The sequence below is a fragment of the Lathyrus oleraceus genome, chromosome 4 (genome assembly GCF_024323335.1).
Source record: "Lathyrus oleraceus cultivar Zhongwan6 chromosome 4, CAAS_Psat_ZW6_1.0, whole genome shotgun sequence".
Taxonomy (NCBI): Eukaryota; Viridiplantae; Streptophyta; class Magnoliopsida; order Fabales; family Fabaceae; genus Lathyrus; species Lathyrus oleraceus.
Genome location: NC_066582.1, coordinates 489626033 through 489647486, shown reverse-complemented (window position 1 = coordinate 489647486; position 21454 = coordinate 489626033). Strand labels below are relative to the sequence as shown.

At 33.3% G+C, this 21454-nt stretch overlaps 2 protein-coding genes across 2 annotated transcripts; both read left to right on the top strand.

The window, feature by feature from the left end:
• Positions 1 to 4583: 4583 nt before the first annotated feature.
• Positions 4584 to 6183, top strand: LOC127076529 (ninja-family protein 6). Its single transcript, XM_051018204.1, has 2 exons — positions 4584 to 5163; positions 5534 to 6183. The coding sequence occupies exons 1-2, from the start codon at positions 4647 to 4649 to the stop codon at positions 6004 to 6006; spliced, it is 990 nt and encodes a 329-aa protein (XP_050874161.1). The 5' UTR covers positions 4584 to 4646; the 3' UTR covers positions 6007 to 6183.
• A 9936-nt stretch (positions 6184 to 16119) lies between these two features.
• Positions 16120 to 18592, top strand: LOC127135685 (ethylene-responsive transcription factor-like protein At4g13040). The gene is made up of 7 exons (XM_051062336.1): positions 16120 to 16290; positions 16878 to 17004; positions 17094 to 17236; positions 17629 to 17725; positions 17839 to 18019; positions 18106 to 18227; positions 18321 to 18592. The coding sequence occupies exons 2-7, from the start codon at positions 16962 to 16964 to the stop codon at positions 18380 to 18382; spliced, it is 648 nt and encodes a 215-aa protein (XP_050918293.1). The 5' UTR covers positions 16120 to 16290; positions 16878 to 16961; the 3' UTR covers positions 18383 to 18592.
• Positions 18593 to 21454: the final 2862 nt, after the last annotated feature.

The window sequence follows — 21454 nt, the reverse complement described above, 5'->3', positions numbered from 1 at the left end:
TTCTCCGTCCCCGATGCGTTGAGATGTTTCATAATCTAAAAACAAACAAATAAATAATTTTTTTCTAGAAGAACTATGACGCTCTGATCCTTCAACAAATTTGAGGGTACGTAGGCATAGAATTGTAACACTCTAGCGAGTACAATAACAAAAAACATTTTTTGTGTTCACTTGTCATTAAAATACTTTTTCTCAATTATCTAATTTCCCGTTAATAAATAATTTGAACAAGAGTAAATAATAAAAGCAACTTCCCTTGGACAACCACACACTAACCCTTGATTTAGAGGAAGATCTCATTGAGTACAATGGAGGTGAGAGGTGCCTAATACCTTCTCCTTACTTAACCGACTTCCGAAACTTAATTTCTCACCCTTAACATTTAGATGTTATTATTATTTCTCTATTCCTTAGAAACGAATAAAGGATGATGACGACTTTATAATTTTTCAAGTCGCGACAACGATGATCCCCTAAGTGAAGGTGCGCATGTGATGACAAGTATTGCATGTTTATTTAAATTAAGTGTTACATGATCAGCAAATATGTTTTGAGATGTGTAACATTCTATGTGTGAATGTTGTAAAAAATATCTGACTTAATTATAATTATGCGTTGGGGTAATATGGTGTTACACATTCCCTTTGAATAACCGACTCCCAAATTCGATCCGGTTCGACAACCATTTCTTTTTGTTTTTTTGAAGGTTTTATCTATATTTCTCTTTCATCTTTGGGAATAAATAAATTTTAGTGGCGACTCTATTCTATTTATATTTTGAGTGTTCCTTACGCTTGGGTTTTTTTCCCATCGCGACAGCTTCCCTTTTGGGTTTTACGAGCACTCATGGAAGAAGGTTGGTACCAATGTCTACAATTTAATCTTAGACTTAACACTTCTACCAACATTGTTGTTATGAATCATACGAATGTGTGTTTGATTACTAAGATAACTAACCCCTAATTTGTTCATCAATGTTTCCTCATAGCCTTATGCAACACGAGTTACAAGATTTTGAGCAAAATTATTGTGAATCATATCAAGCATATTATAGACTACCTTATCTCTCCTTATGAGTCTGGTTTCTTACTGGCAGAAGAATTCATGGTAACATTATCGTTACTCGAGAAATCTTACATAGTATTCATAGAACCAGAGGGGTAAACAAGGGTGCTATGTGATGAAGATAGACCTTGCTAAAGCTTATGACAAGTTGAATTGGAGCTTCCTAGACAAAGTTATTCATGAGTGGGCCTTCCTGATAAGATGAAATCCATCATTATGGAGGATGTTTCAAGTGTGAAAATGATTGTTCTTTGGAAAGGCTGATAACTGTTTCGCAACTAATAAAGGCCCAAGGCAATGCAATCATATCTCCTTTTATCTTTGTCTTATGCATGGAAAAGATTTCTCATTTGATTTCTGAAGTTATGGAGGATGGTACTTGGAAGAGTATAAAGGCCGGTAGAAGTGGTCCAAAATTTCCCACTTGATGTTCGTTGACGACCTTATCCTCTTCGGTTAAGCCTCTCTTAAGCAAATGCAAGTGGTCTAGTGTATTTTGCATACCTAATGTGGTATGTCGGGTCAAAGAATTAACTTTGATAAATTTACTAGCTTCTTCTCCAAAAATACACCTCCTAGTTGTAGACACTAGATTATCCAAACGACTGGTATGAAAGAAACTAAGTCCCTTGGTCTTCACCTTGGGATCCCTCTTACTGGAAGAGTCCTAAAGCCAAAGACTACCATTTCTTAGTTGACAAAGTTAAGCAAAGATTGTCCCTTTGGAGGGTCAATCAATTATCTATGGTTGGAAGGATTACCCTTTCCAAATCTGTTCTTGAAGCTCTTCCTACATACTCTATAATGAATAACATGATTCCCAAGAATTGTCTCAAAGAAATTTATAATATCCAGAGGAACTTCATTTGGGGTGATGGGACTGACAAGAGACATATTCATACTGTTAAGTGGGAGGCTTCTATGCAGGCTAAAGTTAACAGTGAACTTGGTCTGAGAAACCTCTATGAGATGAACAAAGCATGCTTATCCAAATTGGTATGGAAGCTTTGTAGAGGGTGTGATGAGCTTTGGTGCAAAGTCCTCTTGGGGAAGTACAAGTGTATCATCATCAGTTCTGGTGGTTGCCTTGCTGCTAAGAGTTATGACTCTAGTCTTTGGAAGAACATTCTTAAGCCGAGGTCCTTGATTACCCAATAGTTCTGGGAGATAGGAAATGGCGAATTGATTAATGTCTTGGATAATTGTTGGGTTGATACATGTATAACCCTCCATGACTATATAAACAACAATTTGAGTATTCAAATTCCTCTTGTTGTTTCTGATATGGTGAATCACAAAGGGGATTAGGATTGGTGTAATTTAAGATTAGTGTTCTCTTCTGACATTCTTGAGAAAATTGCGTATATCCAACCTCCGAGGAAAGAGTTGGGGCCAGATGCTTGCGCTTGGGGTAGAACTAACAATAACACCTTCACCACCAAAACTGTTTTTGAAGTATGTACTAATATTGACAACAACATCCAACATGACAGGTGGAAGGAAATATGGAGTTTAAAAGTCCCTGAATGAATCCGGATTTTCATTTGGCAGGTGCATTAGGAAGGCCTGAAAACTAAGAAGTTTCTCTTTCAGAGGCACCTTTATGACCCTTTTTGCAATGACTACACATGGAATGTTGAATCCCTAACCCATGCCTTAAGGGATTGCAACACTATAAGGAATATTTGGATTACTCTATTGAATAAATCCAAGCAACCTAGCCTTTTCAATTCTAATGTACATGATTGGATTCACCTTAACATGAACCAAAACCTTAACAGGAACCCTGAGTTGCAGTGGCAGAAAATCTGGGCCACTACTTCCCACTGCATCTGGTTGTGGCATAACAAGTGATACTTTGATGACCAATTCATCATGCCTCCTTATCCCGTTTCCAACATATGTAAGTTGTTGCACCAGTACACGGTTTGTGATGCGCTGATTCAAAAGAACACCAAAAAGCCTTTTGTGGTGATCTACATTAAATGGGATCCTCCTGATCCGGGTTGGATTATCCTTAATACGGATGTGGCTGTTAGAAAAAATGAGTTAGCTAGTCGTGGATGGGTTTTGAGAAACAACAATGGTAATTGGCTCAGTGGCTTTTTCCAAAGGATAGGGCAAAACTAATATTTTACAAGTTCAACTTTGGGGGATATTCATTGGGCATAATATGATTAAGTGTAAAACCAACATGAAGCTTTGTGTCCAAACTGACTGCAAGCAAGTTTTTGAAGCCATAAATAAAGGTAACAACTTAATTGGTATTGGTGGCAATCTGACGAGATTGATTCAAAAAGTGTTAAGAAGTTTTAAGGAAATCGTCATTGAAAATATCCTGCATGAGACAAATTATTGTGCAGACAAGTTGACAAGACTTAGTGAAAATTATAGTATGAATATTCAGATGTAAGATAAATGTCTCTTAGATGCCTTTAAGGAGTTTAGAGATGATTTGGAGGGTGATTCTAGGAATAGAGTTGTTTCCGTGTATTCTTCATCTTTAGACCTCATTTTATTTGAAGAAATAATAATCTACTCTTACATGTTTCAATTAAAACTAAAATTAAAGCCATGTCTTCAAACATTCGAAATATAAAAAAATAATTTACAAATTGAAATTATTTTTATATTAAATCAATTAAGTGAATCAAAATACAAAACTTTAAAGAATTGAAACATAAAACAGCCGCCCCTTCACTCTTAACCAATGTATCATGAAAATCTCTATTCAAGGTTTCAAACTTGCTGACTTAATTAAATAAGAATAATCATATAAATAATGAATTGAGGTATAATTAATTTTATCAATAAAAAATATTAAACTTAGTTGAAAATTAGGAATCATAATCAAATCTTAATAAAACTAAATAAAAAAGGTTGAAACATGTTTTCTTTTTTAAGAAAAAAGTGGACTCAAAACCGTACAATCACATCACCATGCTTATAAAATTTAAAGTACTCCTGTATATACATTATTTAAAGCCTTACTTAAAAAATACACAGCACGAGTAAACTTCACCCAAACACGTGTACGACGTGTCGCTTTCTCGACATGTCCCACCGCAAGTAGTAACCAATAACAAACACAAACTCATTAAAAACAAAAACATCAACCTTCCACGTTTCACTGCACTGTCTCCTAAATACACGGACCCCACTCAAACCTCTTCACACGTGTCACCCATCCCCTAACGAAGCGGTATCCTCGAGATTCCAGCAACAAAAAATACAGAGATTCGCGCGCGTGTGCACGTGTCAATTATTACCCCTCCCACACTATCCCCTAATATTCTTCCACGTGTCCTTTTTCTTTCTTCAAAAGTTAACTCACGCGTGTCGCTCTCAGAACCTTCTAAAAAAACAGATTCTCCGTTTCGAGATTATTTAGCGGTGCTTCCCTCGTTAACGCTCTTTTACGTGTCAATAACCGCTTTTATCATCCCCTTATATTCCGCCACGTGTCTTTTGATTCTACTTTTTCTAACCCATTTATAAACTCGAAAAAATAACAAAAACTTTCTTCTATTTTCATTTTTTATCTTCAAAATCTTCAATTAACGTTCAATCTTCAATCAACGATGGTGGAAGTTGAAGAGATAGAGCTGGATTTAGGGTTATCCATTGGAGGTGCTTTCAGAAAACCAGTGGAGAAAGAGAAATCCAAACCTGAATTAGGTCAGAATCAAATTCAAAGCAATGCCATGCAGAAAGTTGATCAGAATCAACAATCTCCGGTGAAGCATGAGAGTCACGCGTTCAAGAGAAAGAGAGAGCAGAAAAATGGAACCAGTGACAGCGCCGGAGGTTTTCAACCGGTGTTTAAAAAGGAGAAAACGGAATGTGTTAACGGCGGTACCGTTTCGGTGAATGCGCCGTTTCATGTTTTGCAACTGCAACAGTTTGGGAAAGTGAAGTTTGCGCCGCCTACTAACGGAATGCAGTTACCGTGTTGGTTTGGTGGTGAAAAGAATGTGGGTGGAATTGACGGTGTTAAAACCGTTAACGGTGGAGATGGAAAAGTGAAATCTTTATCTAATGGGTCTTCCTCTAGGTGTAGTTCTGTTGTTTCTGATTACCAAAGCTCTTCTCGTGAAGGTAAAAAAAATTATTTTATTTAATATATTTTTTATTATGTTATTTTTTTTAAATCACATGATTTTGCTTTTTTCAAATATTCATTTAGGGTGTTTAGTTCATGGGAATGCAGAATGTGACAAAATGATGATTGCATGCAGTTTGGTGCATGTGTTTCATTTTTTTTTTATATTAGTAGGATGCATGTGTTTCATATTTTGATTTAATATTGATTTTATTTGATGTTAGTACTATTTTATAACTTTTTATATAAGAATCTAGCCAAGCATACATTATTTTAACTTTAAACAGAAATTAATTTTTATAAATCAATTTTTGTCACCTTATAACCAAACATCATAGTCTAATATTTTTGCCTTTGTTTTTACAGATGATGGAGGGAGCACTAACAGCCAGAGCCAGCATTCAGCTAATTCATTGACTGAACAAATTCAGTTGAAAAATTCCAAAGAAATCAATCTCAGAAGAAACCAACCTGAACAAATTGCTTCATCTAAACAATTCAACAATGGGAAGGAAACACAAAGTCAACAAAATCCAATGCAGCCCAAGGAAGATTCTGCTGTAACTTCAACTACTACTGCTACACAAACCATTTCGATTCCAGTTAAGAAGCCATTGTCTTTGTCTCAAATGCCGTATGTATCGACAAAAGGGAATGGACCAAATGGGAAAAGAGTGAATGGATTTTTATACAGATATTCAAAATGTGATGAAGTTAGCATTGTTTGTGTCTGTCATGGAAGCACATTTTCACCTGCTGAGTTTGTGCAGCATGCTGGAGGCACTGACATTTCACATCCTCTAAGGCATATTACAGTTAATTCTTCTGTTTTTCCATGATGTTGCTCTTTTCTGTCTTTTAATTAATTATCAGTTGTTTCTCAATTACGTGTTAGTGATGCACTCATGTCAACTTTAGGCAGAGAGTATATAGTTTTGTAGCTGGAGCTTTTTTCTATCAACTATTCTAACTGTATTATTAACAATTGTTCTAACTTAGATTATTTTCTTGTTTTAGACTACTCTGCTATTGACAACTGTTTTGTGTGCTATTTCATTCTGGCAATTACTATTTAAGGATTTCACTACAATTCTTTTAATAATCTTTTGACTTGTGATTCGAAATATAATATGTTGTTGAATATTTAAATTGATTTTGGATTCGTGGGTTTTTGGATATTAGGAATTTTAAGTTCAAATTTATGTTGTACTAGTATTTCTAAATTCTAGAAGCAGATTCATGGAATTTTTAGAAGATAAGGATAAGTTAGATTTTAGTAGAGTAGTAGAGAAAATTTTAGAAAATTATTTAGTCATTATTTTAAATTTGTGATGGCAAAATCTTAGTCGTTTGAATTAGGAAAGTCACGTTATAAATAGATGCGTTTGAGTTTATATAAAGTCAAAAATTATAAACATTCAATCAGTAATACAAGTAGCTTTTTCTTTTTTTAAAAGTATTCTATCCTCCTTCTAATATATATACACTTTCTCCATCTATCCAAATCTTCCTCTCCAAGAAAGTGATATCAGAGCTTGAAGACCCTCATAAAGATGGTGAATAGAGTGTTACTCTCCAAATCCCGATGCTTGACAATTGGAGTCTAAGGAGATAGTCAAGAAAGGCCTTCTCGATCTAGAGAATGAAGGAGATAGCCAAAAAGGTATGGGATAAGCTTTAAACCTCTTACTAGGGAGTTGATTAGGGAGTTGATCAAGTGAAGAAGGTATGTTTTTAAACACAAAAAGGAGAGTTTGAAGCTTTGTTTACGAAAGAGGTGAATTTATCTTCGATTACTTCTCAAAAGAGTTCTGAAAGTTATAACTTAAAAAGAAATGTCATATTATCACCATGAAGAAAATAAAAAGGCGAGTTGATTCAACTAGAGAAGAGCACAGTCGAAGCAATCCATGACAATATGGCGATCGAGAACGTGGATATGAAGGCGAGTGAGGTTGGAGGCCTAATGATGACAATAACCAAAGAGGAGAAATATCATCCAGAGGTCGTCGGAGAGGAGCTCCAAAACCAATGTATGATAAGTCACGGTTCAAATGCTACAACTGCGTGAAGTTTGGGCATTATGCTTCTGAATGTATAGCTCATATAAATCGTAGAGTTAAAGAGAATGTCAATTATGTTGAAGAAATAAACTAGGAAGATAAGACATTATTGTTGGCACACAAAGACAATGAAAGAGGTGGAGATAATCAATGGTACCTTGACAGCAGTGCAAGCAACCATATGTGTGGGATAAGAAGCATGTTCGTAGAGCTAGATGAATCAATGAACAATAATGTGGCTTTTAGAGATGAATCAAAAGTGGCGGTGAAAGGTAAATGAAATGTTCTCATCTGATTGAAGAATGAAGATTATCAATTCTTGAGTCTAAGACAACTCTTAGAGAAAGGTTGTGTCATTCAATTGAAAGATAATAACCTTTCTTTAAGAGATCATTCAAGCAAGTTCATTGTTACGGGGCCGATGTCAAGAAATATAATGTTTGTGCTCAACATTTAAAACAATGTCGCACAATGTGTCAAGATGTGCTACAAAGAGGAGTCGTGGCTTTGGCATATTCGATTTGGACATCTCAATTTTGGAGGATTAGAGTTGCTCTCTAAAAAGAAAATGGTTAGAGGATTGCCTTACATTAACCACCCCAATAAGGTATGTGAAGGATGTCTACTTGGAAAGTAGTTCAAAATGAGATTTCCTAAGGAGTCAAGCTTAAGAGAGCGAAAGTTGTTCGAGCTCATACACACGGATGTGTACGGTCCGATCAAGCCAAAATCACTCGCTAAGAGTAACTACCTCCTTCTCTTTATTGATGAATTTTCAAGAAAAATGTGGGTGTATTTTTTGAAGGAGAAATCAGAAGTGTTTAAGAACTTCAAAAAGTTTAAAGCCCATTTTGAGAAGGAAAGTGGTCTTGTGATCAAATCCATGAGATCCGACCAAGGAGGAGAGTTCACTTCAAACAAATTCTTAAAGTATTATGAAGACAACGGATTTCGACGACAACTTATAGTGCCAAGACCTCCCCCCCAACAAAGTGGAGTAGCAGAGAGAAAGAACAAGATAATCCTTGAGATGGCTAGGAGCATTCTAAAAAGCAAGAGACTACCAAAGGAATTGTGGGCAAAAGTTGTTTGCATGTGTGGTCTATCTATCAAATGGTCTTCGATAAGAAGCGTGTTGGGAAAAACACCACAAGAAGCCTGAAATGGATGAAAGTTTGGAATTTCCCATCTAAGAGTCTTTGGAAGCTCACACTCATGTACCATACAGGAAAAGAAGCAAGATGGATAACAAAAGTGAAAAGTACATCTTTATTGGTTGAAGTTGTTTCTAAGAGTAAAGACTTTTGGAGATCTATGGTCCCTAATCAATTCAAAACTCAATTTTTTTAAAGGTTTGGGTTGGATGGTTTAGAGAAGGTGATGCTAATACATGTTACTTTCATGCTTGTGTCAAGAGTACGAGGAAGAGAAATGTCATTTCGACCCTTCGTGTTGATAATGGCTAGGTTGAGAATATCTATGAGGTTAAGAAGGATGTGGTCAAATATTTATCTAATTGATTTTTGGATTTTTTTAAACGACCTATCTTGACAAGGTCCGTTTTCAAACTATCTTTGTTACTGATAACCTATTGTTTCCTTCCTATTCCTTATTGTTGAGATTCATTAGGTGGTGGATAAATGTCACTGCAACAAGGTTTCTGACTCAAATCGTTACAATTTCTCTTCTTTTTTATAAAAAAAATGGCATTTTTTTGGGTGTGTAGCGGTAAATTCGTGACCATCAAACTATGGATAAACTTAACGTCAGTAAAACCAGAGTCGTCACCACGCTTTTAAAGTACGAGCAAACCCCAAAAATAAGAAGTTTTCAAATCAAAACTAATAAAATGTCAGAGATTACAGGTAAGGGGGTTGGTTATACAAAGGGAATGTGTTAGCATCCCAAGTGTCCTAGGTATTCCTAGGGAGCCCTTTTTGTGTGCATATGTTTTTGGGTATAAAAGATGTTTGATAAAATATAGAGTGTGGGGATGAGAAAAGAATTTATTGATTATATTTTTGTGTTTGACAAAACCTTTGGTCTTATGCTTACGTACCAACATAAAAATGAGGAATCAAAATCCCGTAGTTTGTGATAAAAATTTCAAAAAAGAAGTTGGTGAATTAATTTTAACAAATGTTTTAACAAGGAGAGGCACAAAAGGCCAAAGATTTGAATGAGGTTGTTAGTTCTTTTTGTATTTTAAAATTTAAGTCAATATGGTTAAATTTATTTACAAGTTTGATTTAAGAAAAAGTTTAACAATTCAATGACATAAGGCCAAAGTTTCTAATAATTAAAACATGTCTAAGTTTGAAATCATAGGCAAAGAAAGTTTTTTAAAAGAGGGAGAAATTTTGAAATTTAAGAAGTGGGAGGAGATGAAGAGACTATCCTAAGCAAAAATTAAAAGTTTAAGAGTTGAAAAGATCTGACCAATGAGATGCAATCCAATAGACAAGAATGTCATATAGAAACCCATTTTTCTTTGGACTTTGACAAGAAATAAGAAATAAGAAATTAGCAATATCCAAGCATCATGTGAAGATCAAAGCATCAAATAAAGATAGCCATAATATCCAAGCAAGCATTCCAATAGCTAACAGTCTTCAGTGTCTTTCAATGTAGCCGATGAACTATTCCTTGATCAACTCAGAATAAAACATCAGACATAAACAATTAAGCATAAAGATAGAGTAGCAGATGAATCAAGGGCACTCAAAGTATTGCATCAGATGAATGCATGGTCAAAGATAGCTCAGTCCCAGTTGTTGTCATTGGCCAAGTCCTTTAGCATAGGGAGTGTTGCCTAATTCTAAGTCCAAAAGTTTAGGTCAAATCCCAACAGTCCAACAAGTGTTTTTGTTGTTATTAAATGTTTTAAGGTCCCAAGACCATAAACAAAACAAAGATAAATAATATATAATATAATTATATATATATATAATATATTATAGATAATATATAATATATATATATATATATATATATATATATATATATATATAGATATATAGATATATATTATATATATATATATATTATTATATAATATATATATATATAGATATATTATTATAATATATATAATATATATATATATATATTATATATCTAGATATATATATTATATATATATATATATATATTATTATCTATTATATTATATATATTATATATATATATATATATATATATATATAATATATATTATATATATATATATATATTTATATATAATCACAAGATATGGCTCAAATGAGCAAAGTAAAAATGACTTGAAACATAAACAAGTTGCACGAAATGTAAATGGCAATGACTGATAAAGGTACTTGAAATTTAAATTGTATAAAGTAAATGACTTGAAAGTAAAACAATATTAACTAAGAAGTTAGTCAATGGTTAGTCAAATGTTAGTGTTGAGTTTTAATTGATTAAGTCATTCTTTGGAGAACACTCAACCATTCATTCACAAGTATGGGTCCTTAAACAAAGATATCTTTCATAAGAAGGGCTCCAACTTGGATAATTCAACAAGTATGTCACTAGCTCTCATGAAAGGGATAAAGGTCAAGTTTCCACATAATGCCATGAAGAATGGGAGACTTACAATCTCACTTACTATAATGCTATGCCTTGAGAGTCAAATTTAGCTCTATGTTAAGTAATTGTAATTGGACTTATGTAGAAGACACAACTATCTGAGATCGGGCAATAAAAATATAGGTGTTAATGCATGTTAGAGATTTGGTACAAAAAAACCAAACTCCTAAAACATACCACACACTAAAAGAAAATGGGGAAGACCTATCTCAGTCAGACTTGTATTGATTCATCTGACACAAGGTCATTGATGAATTAATTAACATTTAAACATTAGACAAATTATTGGTCAAATGAGGGAATGGGGAAGAATAAGGATGAAGATGAAAAGGGAAGGGGAAATAGAAACACAAATTGATCATGAGAGGAATTTCATCTGATCAATACCATCTATTCATTTTAGGAGATGAAATGTACATTTCATCAATCCCCTAAATCCAATGGTATTGATCCAACAAAAGTCAAATCAACTATGACCAAGGCCCAAATAGAAAGTCAAACATCACAAGACCATAAAAATGGCTCAACATAATTTTTTAAATAATTAATCAATTAAAAATCACATTAAAAATGAATTAAAATGCATTTTAATATGGACAAAACCTCAAATCCCTTCAAAACACCAAATAAATGGCCAAGAGATTAAACAAGGTCAAAGGACCTTAGACAAAAAATTTCATGATTTTTAGAAAGTCAGAAGTATTTTAAAACAATAAAAAATATGCACAAAAACATTTAATTCATGAAAAATACCAAATTTAATCCAAAAAATAGTTCTAATTCAAAATATGAAAGAAAAAAATATTTAAAGATTTTTGGTGAAAGTCCTATATTTTTTGGATTGAAAATGAATTTTCTATAATTAAATAAAATAAAAGGATTAAATGGAAATTTATAAATTAAAATAAATAAATAAAAAGAACAAGGGTCATCAAATCTCCCTCATTAATTGAGGTGACAAATCTGATGGACTAGCGCGCGCTTCCACCAAACACCTCACTCAACGCATGTACACGCCTGGTAATAAAAAATGAGGGTTGAGATTAAAACGTTTGAAACAAATCAGAAGGTTGGGAAGGTTCCAACGCACCACCGAAGCCCTGTCTTTGGTCTTCTTCTCCGGTGGATCTCACCGGACTGGTCCACCACCAACCTTCACTAAAATGAAAAGTAAGGACATCAATTCAAAGGAAAAATGCTCAGGAGCTCGAATCTGACCTCCATTTCATCCAATTCCAAGTATATTGAAAGATACATGGATTTGAAATTTGAGGTGCATGATCTGAGTTGCTTCGATTTGACCTCAAAGCAACTCAATCTTGTTGCCTATATTGGTAGGACTTTAGACAACCAATGATCAAAGAGAATGGTGACGAATTAAGAGAGAATCGAAGGCTTGAAGTTTCTGAAAAATCATCTTCGGGTAGCTATGATTTGGCTTGACTTGATCTGAATTCACTTGGTTCTTCCTCCTCTTGCTTATAGTGACCAATTGAGATGAAAAAGGCAATGAATCCTTGGAGTTTGAAAATGGTTTCTTCACCAAAGTTGTAGCTTTTTCATCCCTCTTAAATTTGATCACAAATTTGACATCATTTGGATTTGGCATGAGGGAGTTATACATTTTAGAATTTAAGGAAAAATGCTTGTTTAATGATGATGGCCCAAAATGACCTATAATGTTTCCTCTTGCACATGCCCTTGCAAGTTGAATTTGACATTTCTCAAATAATAGAAGTTGGAGATGACATTTTGAATTTGATTGGATGACCTTCATATCATACAAATTGAGCAATTTATGGTCCTTGGAAGTTGACCTCCTAACTAGGGCACAGACAAAATGACATATAATCTTTCACCATAAAAAATGACTTTCCAAGCCAAAATAGTTCTTGATGCCAACATGAAAGTCGTTTGGCATGTCATAAATAGTAACTTTTCTCTTGGAATCATTTTCATATGACAAAAATTGTAGGAGATAGGATCTAGGAAACCCTAGTTTGACTAGTTGACTTTCTCTGGTCAACCTCTTTGAGCCAACTTGCAAACTTGAAGTTCTCTTGATCTTTAGGACTCATGGAGGATCATATATGTATAATATGATGTTAAATGAAGTACCCCTTGAAATATTTGACCAATTGATGAAGAAACTTGCTGAGGAAGTCACATAAGATACCCATATGAATTAGGGATTCCAAGGCAAACAAGCTTCAAACTCTTGATGAATTCTTGATCAAAATGATAAATGAAGAACATGGGGATCCATATATGTTGTTTAGAACCATTGTGAATCTTTCCTTGATTCATATCTTGTCATGAGGGTCTCAAACACTAATATTGAGCTTGATGAGGCATAAGTGGATGCACACACTACCTACAAAAAGAAACAAAACTATACTAGACATATTTTTGACATTTTGGTTAGTAAACAAAGAAAAATAAAGTATGATACAATCACATATGCTTGGTGATCTCTCCCAATGAAAACCCAGTGAATGAGGGGTGAGGAGGATGCCAAGGTGTGATCCCAAAGCCAATGCAAATGATGAGATAGCATGAGGGATCTTAGGGTCAAAATTGGGATCTTACAGCTGCCCCTATTTAAGGACATCTTAGCTAAGGATGTGAAGGTTAAAATCTTCGTATCAACTCAGTAGAATGGACTTAAGTAACAACATCAAGAAACAAATTTTGGTCCCTAAGAGACCTCATGATGCATATGATATGAATGTTAAAATAATTTTTGTGGGGAACAATATTGCCACAAAGGAAAAGAATTCGGAGAAACTGAAAGTCCACAGGAGCACAATGTATTCCATAAGAGAAACTCATTGGGGAGACATAGACTCTAGGGGGATAAAAAGTTATGCGTAGGCCAGACTACGACTTAAAAACTGCTGGAGACACGAGGGGATTTCCATGAAAATAAATCAACGGAAAGACTCGATTGGGGAACTAGGAAAACCCGTATATATTGGGATAACACCAATACAACAAGAAACAACTGCAGGTGAAAAGCGTAAATCCGAATAAAGCTGATATACCTACGCAAACGAGGTTCGATTTCACAAAGAAATACGAAACCAAACTCAATTGGGGAAGAAAAACTTCAACACAAGAGTAAAGAGATATATTATCTAGTACCAGTTACTGGGTAGGAAGATAATACACTCGAAGAGAGGGGCATCCGTTACCGGTTAGGGTAAACATATCAAGGATGACTCGCTGAGGAAAAAAAGGCGCATTCATTACCGGTTATTGGGTAAGAATGACCTACTAGGGAAAAAATCAAATAGGATTTACAACTACCTGTTACTGGGCAACATACCAAAGAGAGAGTATCCGTCACTGATTAAAGTGAAGATATCAAGGATAAACTCAAAGGAAGAATATTCGTCATCGATTAAGATGAACATATCAAGAATAGATCACCTGGGGAGAAAGGAAGAATATCCGTTACCGGTTAGGGTAAACATATCAAGGATAGACTGCCGGGGAAAAATAGGAATTACAACTACCGGGTATTGGGTAGAAGATCGAAAATAGAGAATATCCGTCACCAGTTAGGATGAACATATCAAGGATAGACTCAACAAGGGAAAATTGGATTTACAACTACCGGTTATTGGGAAGAAGACCGCAAATAAGAGAAAATCTGTCACTGGTTAAAGTGAACATATCAAGGATAGACTCTAAGGGAAAAATAGGGTTTATATCTACCATTTACTAGACAGAAGACCGCAAAGAAGAGAAAATCTGTCACCGGTTAAAGTGAACATATCAAGGATAGACTCTGCGGGGAATAAAATAGGGATTACGACTACCTTTTTACTGGGTAGAAAATCGAACAGGAAGAATATCCGTCACCGGTTAGGATGAACATATCAAAGATAGACTTGTTGGGGATACGCGAAAACGAATTCGCCGGGGAAACAAAGGAAGATGTTACCTCACACTTGAAGTATGTGTTTCTTGAAGAGGGTGGTCACAAACCTGTGATTATTAGCAATGCATTATCCAACAATGAAGAATAAGAAACGATTGAAGTTTTGAAGAAAAATCAAAAGGCAATGGGTTGGGCACTTTCCGACTTGAAAGGAATAAGTCCAGTGTATTGTATACATAAAATCATGATGGAAGAAGATTACAAGCTGATAGCTCAACCACAACGTCGTTTGAATCATATTATGAGGATAGATTCTCAAAAAGTGTTGGTAATTGTAATGTACTAACTGCAGAATTATAGAGTGCCTTGGAAAGATTAAGGCTTACTCACTCCAAAGGATATATTCATTCCGCTCCTTTTTAAATGTTATCTTTTGACTTTTTACACATACTAAGAAAATTAATCATTATTATTACTTTTCAAATAATAATTTTTTTATTTATAATATCCTTAATTATTTATTACATTTATTTAATTTTTTTATTTTTATAATAATTATTTAAGAATAATTTTGACAAAAATATCTTTAATACTAACTTAAACTTTGCAACTGACAATTAAAAAAGAACCATTTATTTGATAAAAAAGAACGGAAGAAGTAATTGGATTAGACTATATACTTAAAAGCTGAAAAAGAATGTTCAATTGAGAATATGAATTTAATTTGCAAAATCAAAAGTGTAATGAAAGCTCTTTTGGAAGTGAAAATTCATATGAAAGGTAATAAGAATGCCAATGACTTGGCAAAATATACTCTAAATCTTCTGTAGTTTAGAGTGTATTGAGATGCCCCAGTTTTATGTTTAATGTGTTGCTAAGTGACATTAGAAGAAAAAAGAAATACTATAACTAATAAGTTATTATAATATAACATACATATAAGTAATATAAAAATAAATTATTAATAATATTTTCCGCACATTCATATCTAGTATATTTTATTCTATATTAATGTATCTTATAAAATAAGAGATAACTTTTATGTTTTTTTTTTCCTAAAAAATGAGTTGTATATACACTTTCTCTTTAATTTTAAAAGAACCATTTTTCATGTGCAACCCAAAAAAAAGAACCTTCTTTCCTTCCATGTTTATATAAAGACCAAAAGATGGAAGCACACAAATCTAGAAAATATAAAAACTTTCTTATTTTGCTTCCCACTTTCTACATTCTCTTGTTCTAAACCATAAACACAAAGTCCAATTCTTATTTTTTTAGATTTATTTAAAAATCCAAAATAATACTATCAACCAATCATTCAAAAAGTCACATTTTAGAAATACATAAAATATCAAGTTTAAAAATCTATAAAAGGCTAATACGGTAAATAAGTACCCGAACCCTCTCAATCAACCTATAACACCAACGTTGTTACACACAAGGGTTGGTGGTTGTTACATCACTAGCAACAACAATAAAAAATAACACTGTTCCAATTCCAACCTCACATGTCACACCACCACCACCACCACCACTTTTTTTAGCGCCAACAGGGTTATCATGTTCAGGTAAAAAACAGTACTTTTCTCTTATCAATGGCTTCTTTCATGTGGCATTTTGCTTTGACGGCTTAAAAACATAGTCTTTTCTTGTTTTGCTTTGAGGGTTTCTTTTCAATTGTTGACTTTGTGGCTTTTCATGTATGTGGTCAATTGGGTTTGTTTTGGTCTTTTCTGTTACCACTTTCCAAGGAAAAAAAGGTGGTGGGGTTATTGAAATTGTATGGTGATCATAAAGCTTTAGCTAAACCTATATATTTGTATTATGATTTTAAATTATGGTCCGCAACCGCTACTGAGGTTATTGAGGTCGCAGTATAAAGGGTTTAGAATTCTATCACAATTGCGATTTCGACTGCATAGGGATCTGGTCAACGCGACCGCAGTTTAAAATCATGATTTTGATATTGTTATCCGTGGTTTATTCATGTATTCATTCTTGGAATAAACATTATTCTTATTGCATTATTAGATCTTTTTAAGATTTAGTTTGTTGCTTTATCTCTTAGTTTTTGTGAATATGATAGTTGAATATTGCATTAGTACATTTTTTTTCTTTATAGTTCCAACTTATGTATTTCAATTCATTTAAAAAGATTTCTATCAGAAATAGGTACTTATTGAAGGGAAGTTTGTATCATAAGTAAACTACTTTGCTCAGATAATCGACCGGGATAACAATGGTAAGCTTAAGAAGACGAAGACTTTTGGGACTATGCTCAGGTAAATGTTTTTGTAGTTTTGATTCTGCCACATGAGTTGTATGTTACACTTAATTGATACTTTTTGTTAATTTGATTGGAAATTCTTAGGAAATAGTTCATTTGTTACTCCACTGCCTCTCTACTGTGAGAATCTAGCTCAGTACGAAAATCCACGACAGAATGCTAATCCTAGTAGCGAACAATCTGTGGTTTCGGATATTGCAAGTGTCTTGGACAGTGTAGGAACACAGGTACCACTAAACAACCGAATATTTCTACTTTGATTAGAGTTCTACCATACCGTTTCTCTGGCTCGATGGATAACTGTCCTTGTGTTCTGCTTGTGCTTTGATTCAAATGATAAAATTCGCAAGATGCTGTTTTTTCATACTAGAATTCATAGTTATCAGTGTCATACATACATATGAGTCGTATCTCGATTCAATTTAAAACTAAATTCAATCAATATGGCGTATCTATTTTCAACATGAAACTTATTTTGAGTCCCGGTTCGTTGTAATGCATCACTTGCTAAACTTAGTGCTGCAGCCACTTTTTCTGGTCGATTTTGTATCATAAGACACTTTATTTTTTTATTTGATTTATGATTTGAATCTTGAATTATTTCGTCCGTGTCTCTCAGAATTCCCAGAACACCATTGTGAAAGATGAATCAGGATCATCAAATGTATCCGGTTCTAGCCTTTCTAAAGAGCAACCTAGTCAACAACAAAGCACAGGTTTGTTATTTTCGAAACATATTTCTTTTCTTCTCCCGGCATCACACATGTCCTAGATTAGTCATCGTCAAGAAACTTAATGCCGAAATTTAATTTGAACCTTCGTTTTTAAGGGCTACCTGTTAAGCGTAGAAAGCAGCATTCGAGAAAACCGAGAGAGAATCAAGAAACATGCTTAATGAGAGGAGTATATTTTAAAAATAATAAGTGGCAAGCCGCCATTAAGGTGGACAAGAAACAGATCCACCTCGGGACCGTTGCATCGCAGCAAGAAGCTGCTCGCTTGTACGACAGGTATTAGTAACTCCAAATCTCACGCTTATGTCTGATAAAAGCTGCCACGTTATTGCGATGCTTCATTCATGTTGTTAATTGTTCAGGGCCGCTTTCATGTGTGGGAGGGAGCCGAATTTCGAGCTTTCTGACGAAGAAAAACTTGAATTAAGTCAGTTTAAATGGGAAGAATTCTTGGCTGTGACACGAGAGACGATAGCCTGCAAAAGTAATTATTCTTTTCTCCTTCAACTCTTTCGTATCTTTTCCTAGACTGATTTTTACTTGAATCTTAAATGCTATTCCGTATAAAATTGTCTAGAACACAAGAAAAGTCGAAGTTCAAGACTGCTCAGTGGAGTCGACGAACGTTCTGTCGCATAGAGGTGATTGTGAAAGTAAGGAAGTAGTGACTGACTTCTGTGTCGGTGAAGCGGAGAAAGAAACGTATGTCCCAAAAAATTTATGAGTAAACTTTTAGCTCTAGCAATTCATTCTTTGCCGCAAGATCCATTTTCAATTTTACTAAATTCTTAACACATTCAAATTGATACAGCTTAAACCAATAAGTAGTATATAGAAGCAGTTCATGAAGCTATTTTTAGCTTTTTTTTATAATTTTTTTTACAGAAACTCATTGTTCAACATGTGAAGTAGCATAAGCATTGTGAAAAATATATGTCTCCAAACTTACAAGCACCGTAATCTGCATGCTTACTGCTGATGCAGTCTACATGACATGCATACACATGACAACCATAACTAAATCTTGTATTCTGTGCAATTTTGCAAATTCCTGCTTTCACTTCTACATAAAAAAGGAAAATAATAATATAGAAAATTAAGAACATGAACACTATGTAGAGTTTACTAGCAGAAAAAGTCATGATTTCTAAATGTAATTGAAGTTTTCTACAAAAGTTTCCAGCATAATGTTTGTGTCAATGCATATATATTATATAGAAAGAGATATAGATAAATATGGCAGAGCTAGTTGAGCTTGTAATCTATTCATTTTTCTGATTTTCTATTCATTAATTTTAAATCCACCTATATAGTTTATTTAGGAGCCAAAGCATCCAAAAATTTACTGGACCGAAAATATAATTTTATAATTTATTATTATCAATTAATTTATATAATCTGTCTATGAGCCAAGGCATTGCAATTTTATTGGGCCCAAATTTTTTTAATTTTTTTTTTTGAGGAATGCTCATCTCACCCTATAGGGTGTGTCTTGTGTTAGATAATATGTAATATGTAATGGGTCATTTACTTATAGTTGGATTATGAGTAGTTTAGTTTATTTATAGCTTATTATATGTTCTCTTTATAATCCTTATTTGTAAAAATGCTTCCCTTTTGAGTTAGCAAAAACAAAAGTTTGGAATGTGTTTGTTTTGGTTTTTTAATGATAAGTTCTATGAAGAAAATATATTTTCTTTGAATCACTAAATTGTTTCACTTTTCTGCGTATGAAGATATTGGTTCTTCTATTTGATTGTCTCTCTATTCATTTATTCTTCCGTTTGGTTATATATATATATATATATATTATATATATATATATATATATATATATATATATATATATATATATATATATATATATATATATATATTATTCTTTTATTTGGTTATTCTTCTCCCAAATGGTTCCTCTATTTGGTTGCTTCTCTCTCCATTAATTTCCCCCATTCTTATTGGTTCTCCTGCTCGGTTGCTTCTCTTTCTCTCTCTTATTCTTTATTCTATTTAGTTACTCATCTCTTTATTGGTTATTCTATATGGTTTGAATTGTATTGGATTAGATTGACTCAATTTGATCTAATTTACTTTAGTTCATTTCAGTATGATTTGTTTCAATTGATTTGGTTCGATTTGATATGATATGATTTGGTTCAAATTGATATGAATCGATTTGGATTGATTTATATTGGATTTATTTAATTTGATATGATTTGATCCAGTTTGACTTGATTTGGTTCAATTTGATTTGTTGGTTTGGTTTGTTTCCTCTCTTCGGATATTCCTCCTCTCTCAATTGGTTTCTCTATTTGACTTCTTCAATTGTTCTTTTCTCTTTGGTGATTGCTTCTCTCTATGATGATTCTTCTTATTGGTTGCTCTTTCCATTGATTATGATATTAGTTAGTTTGGTTTGATCGCTTATTTTTAGAGTTAACTATAACAAGTTGAAACTATAACAAACATTATCTTGAAGAGCAATGTTAGAGTTTTAGATTTATATTGTTTATTATTTAGTATGTTTTTAGTTTTTGTGTGACAACTCTCAATGCTTCATATTAATGAATTGTGAGGTTGGGGAGAGAGGTTAGATAATATGTAATGGGCCTTTTGGGTAGTTTAATTTATTTATATCTTATTATATATTCTCTTTGTAATCCTTATTTGTAGAAATCATGTTATTCATATTGTGGATACCCTAGTCTCTTTCTCCTTTTCCTACTTTGATATCTATATTGTTAACATCTCGCACCACTGAAAAACCAAAAATACCCTTATAAGATTTCGTAGATGCATATATGAACGCATCCAATACACGTTCAAATGGGACACCCCCATTTTGCCAAAAATTAGTCCAGAGAAGCATCTCCATATTTGTGAAAGGGTGTGCCCGAAGATGTATCAACATACAACTCCCTGAATGTTATTAATTGTGTATTTATTCAATAAGCTTATTAATTTTACAATTTAGCGACAATTCTAGACATGCATATCCGAAAATGTCAAACGATAAATTGAATAAAACACCATCTTGCATGTTCTTCAACCTCATGTTCAAGCACCACAATTTTCTCTCAAAACCCTTAAAAAAATTCAATACATTCTCGGTCATTTCACTCCAAAACATCATTCCTGTATTTTATCACATCAAAAAGAGAAAAAGAAGCTGAAATTTAAGGTAAAGTTTATTCATTTCTTTTTTCAGTACTTGCATTAATTTGATTTTGAAGTTGTAAAAATGATTCTTGAGTCCGGTTATGCATATTTGGATTATGATGAATGTAACACCTCAAATTTTGTTTATTTTAATTTTAATTGAATTTAAATTACTTTATATTATTTTTTTGGGATGCTTTCATTAATTTAGTGGTAATTTGAAGATGGGTAGAATTTTTGTAGATTTATTATTAATTTTAATTATTTTAAATAATATAATTAATTGAAAAATGTGAGATAATTAATTTTGGGGAGGAAAATAGAAATATAATGAAAATTGAGGATGTAGATAGGAATGGTGAGAGATAAGTGGATTAAAAAAAATTAATAAAAAAATTTAGGTTTTTGTTTTAAATAGGGATGTTAGGAGAGAATTGAGTCAGTACGTGTTTTGGGTAGAAAAGAGACAGGAAAAAGAAAATCTAGAAAAAGCTTATGTTGGAAATCCCCCAAAATCTATGAAGAATTTCAATCAATCTTGATGAAGAAGAT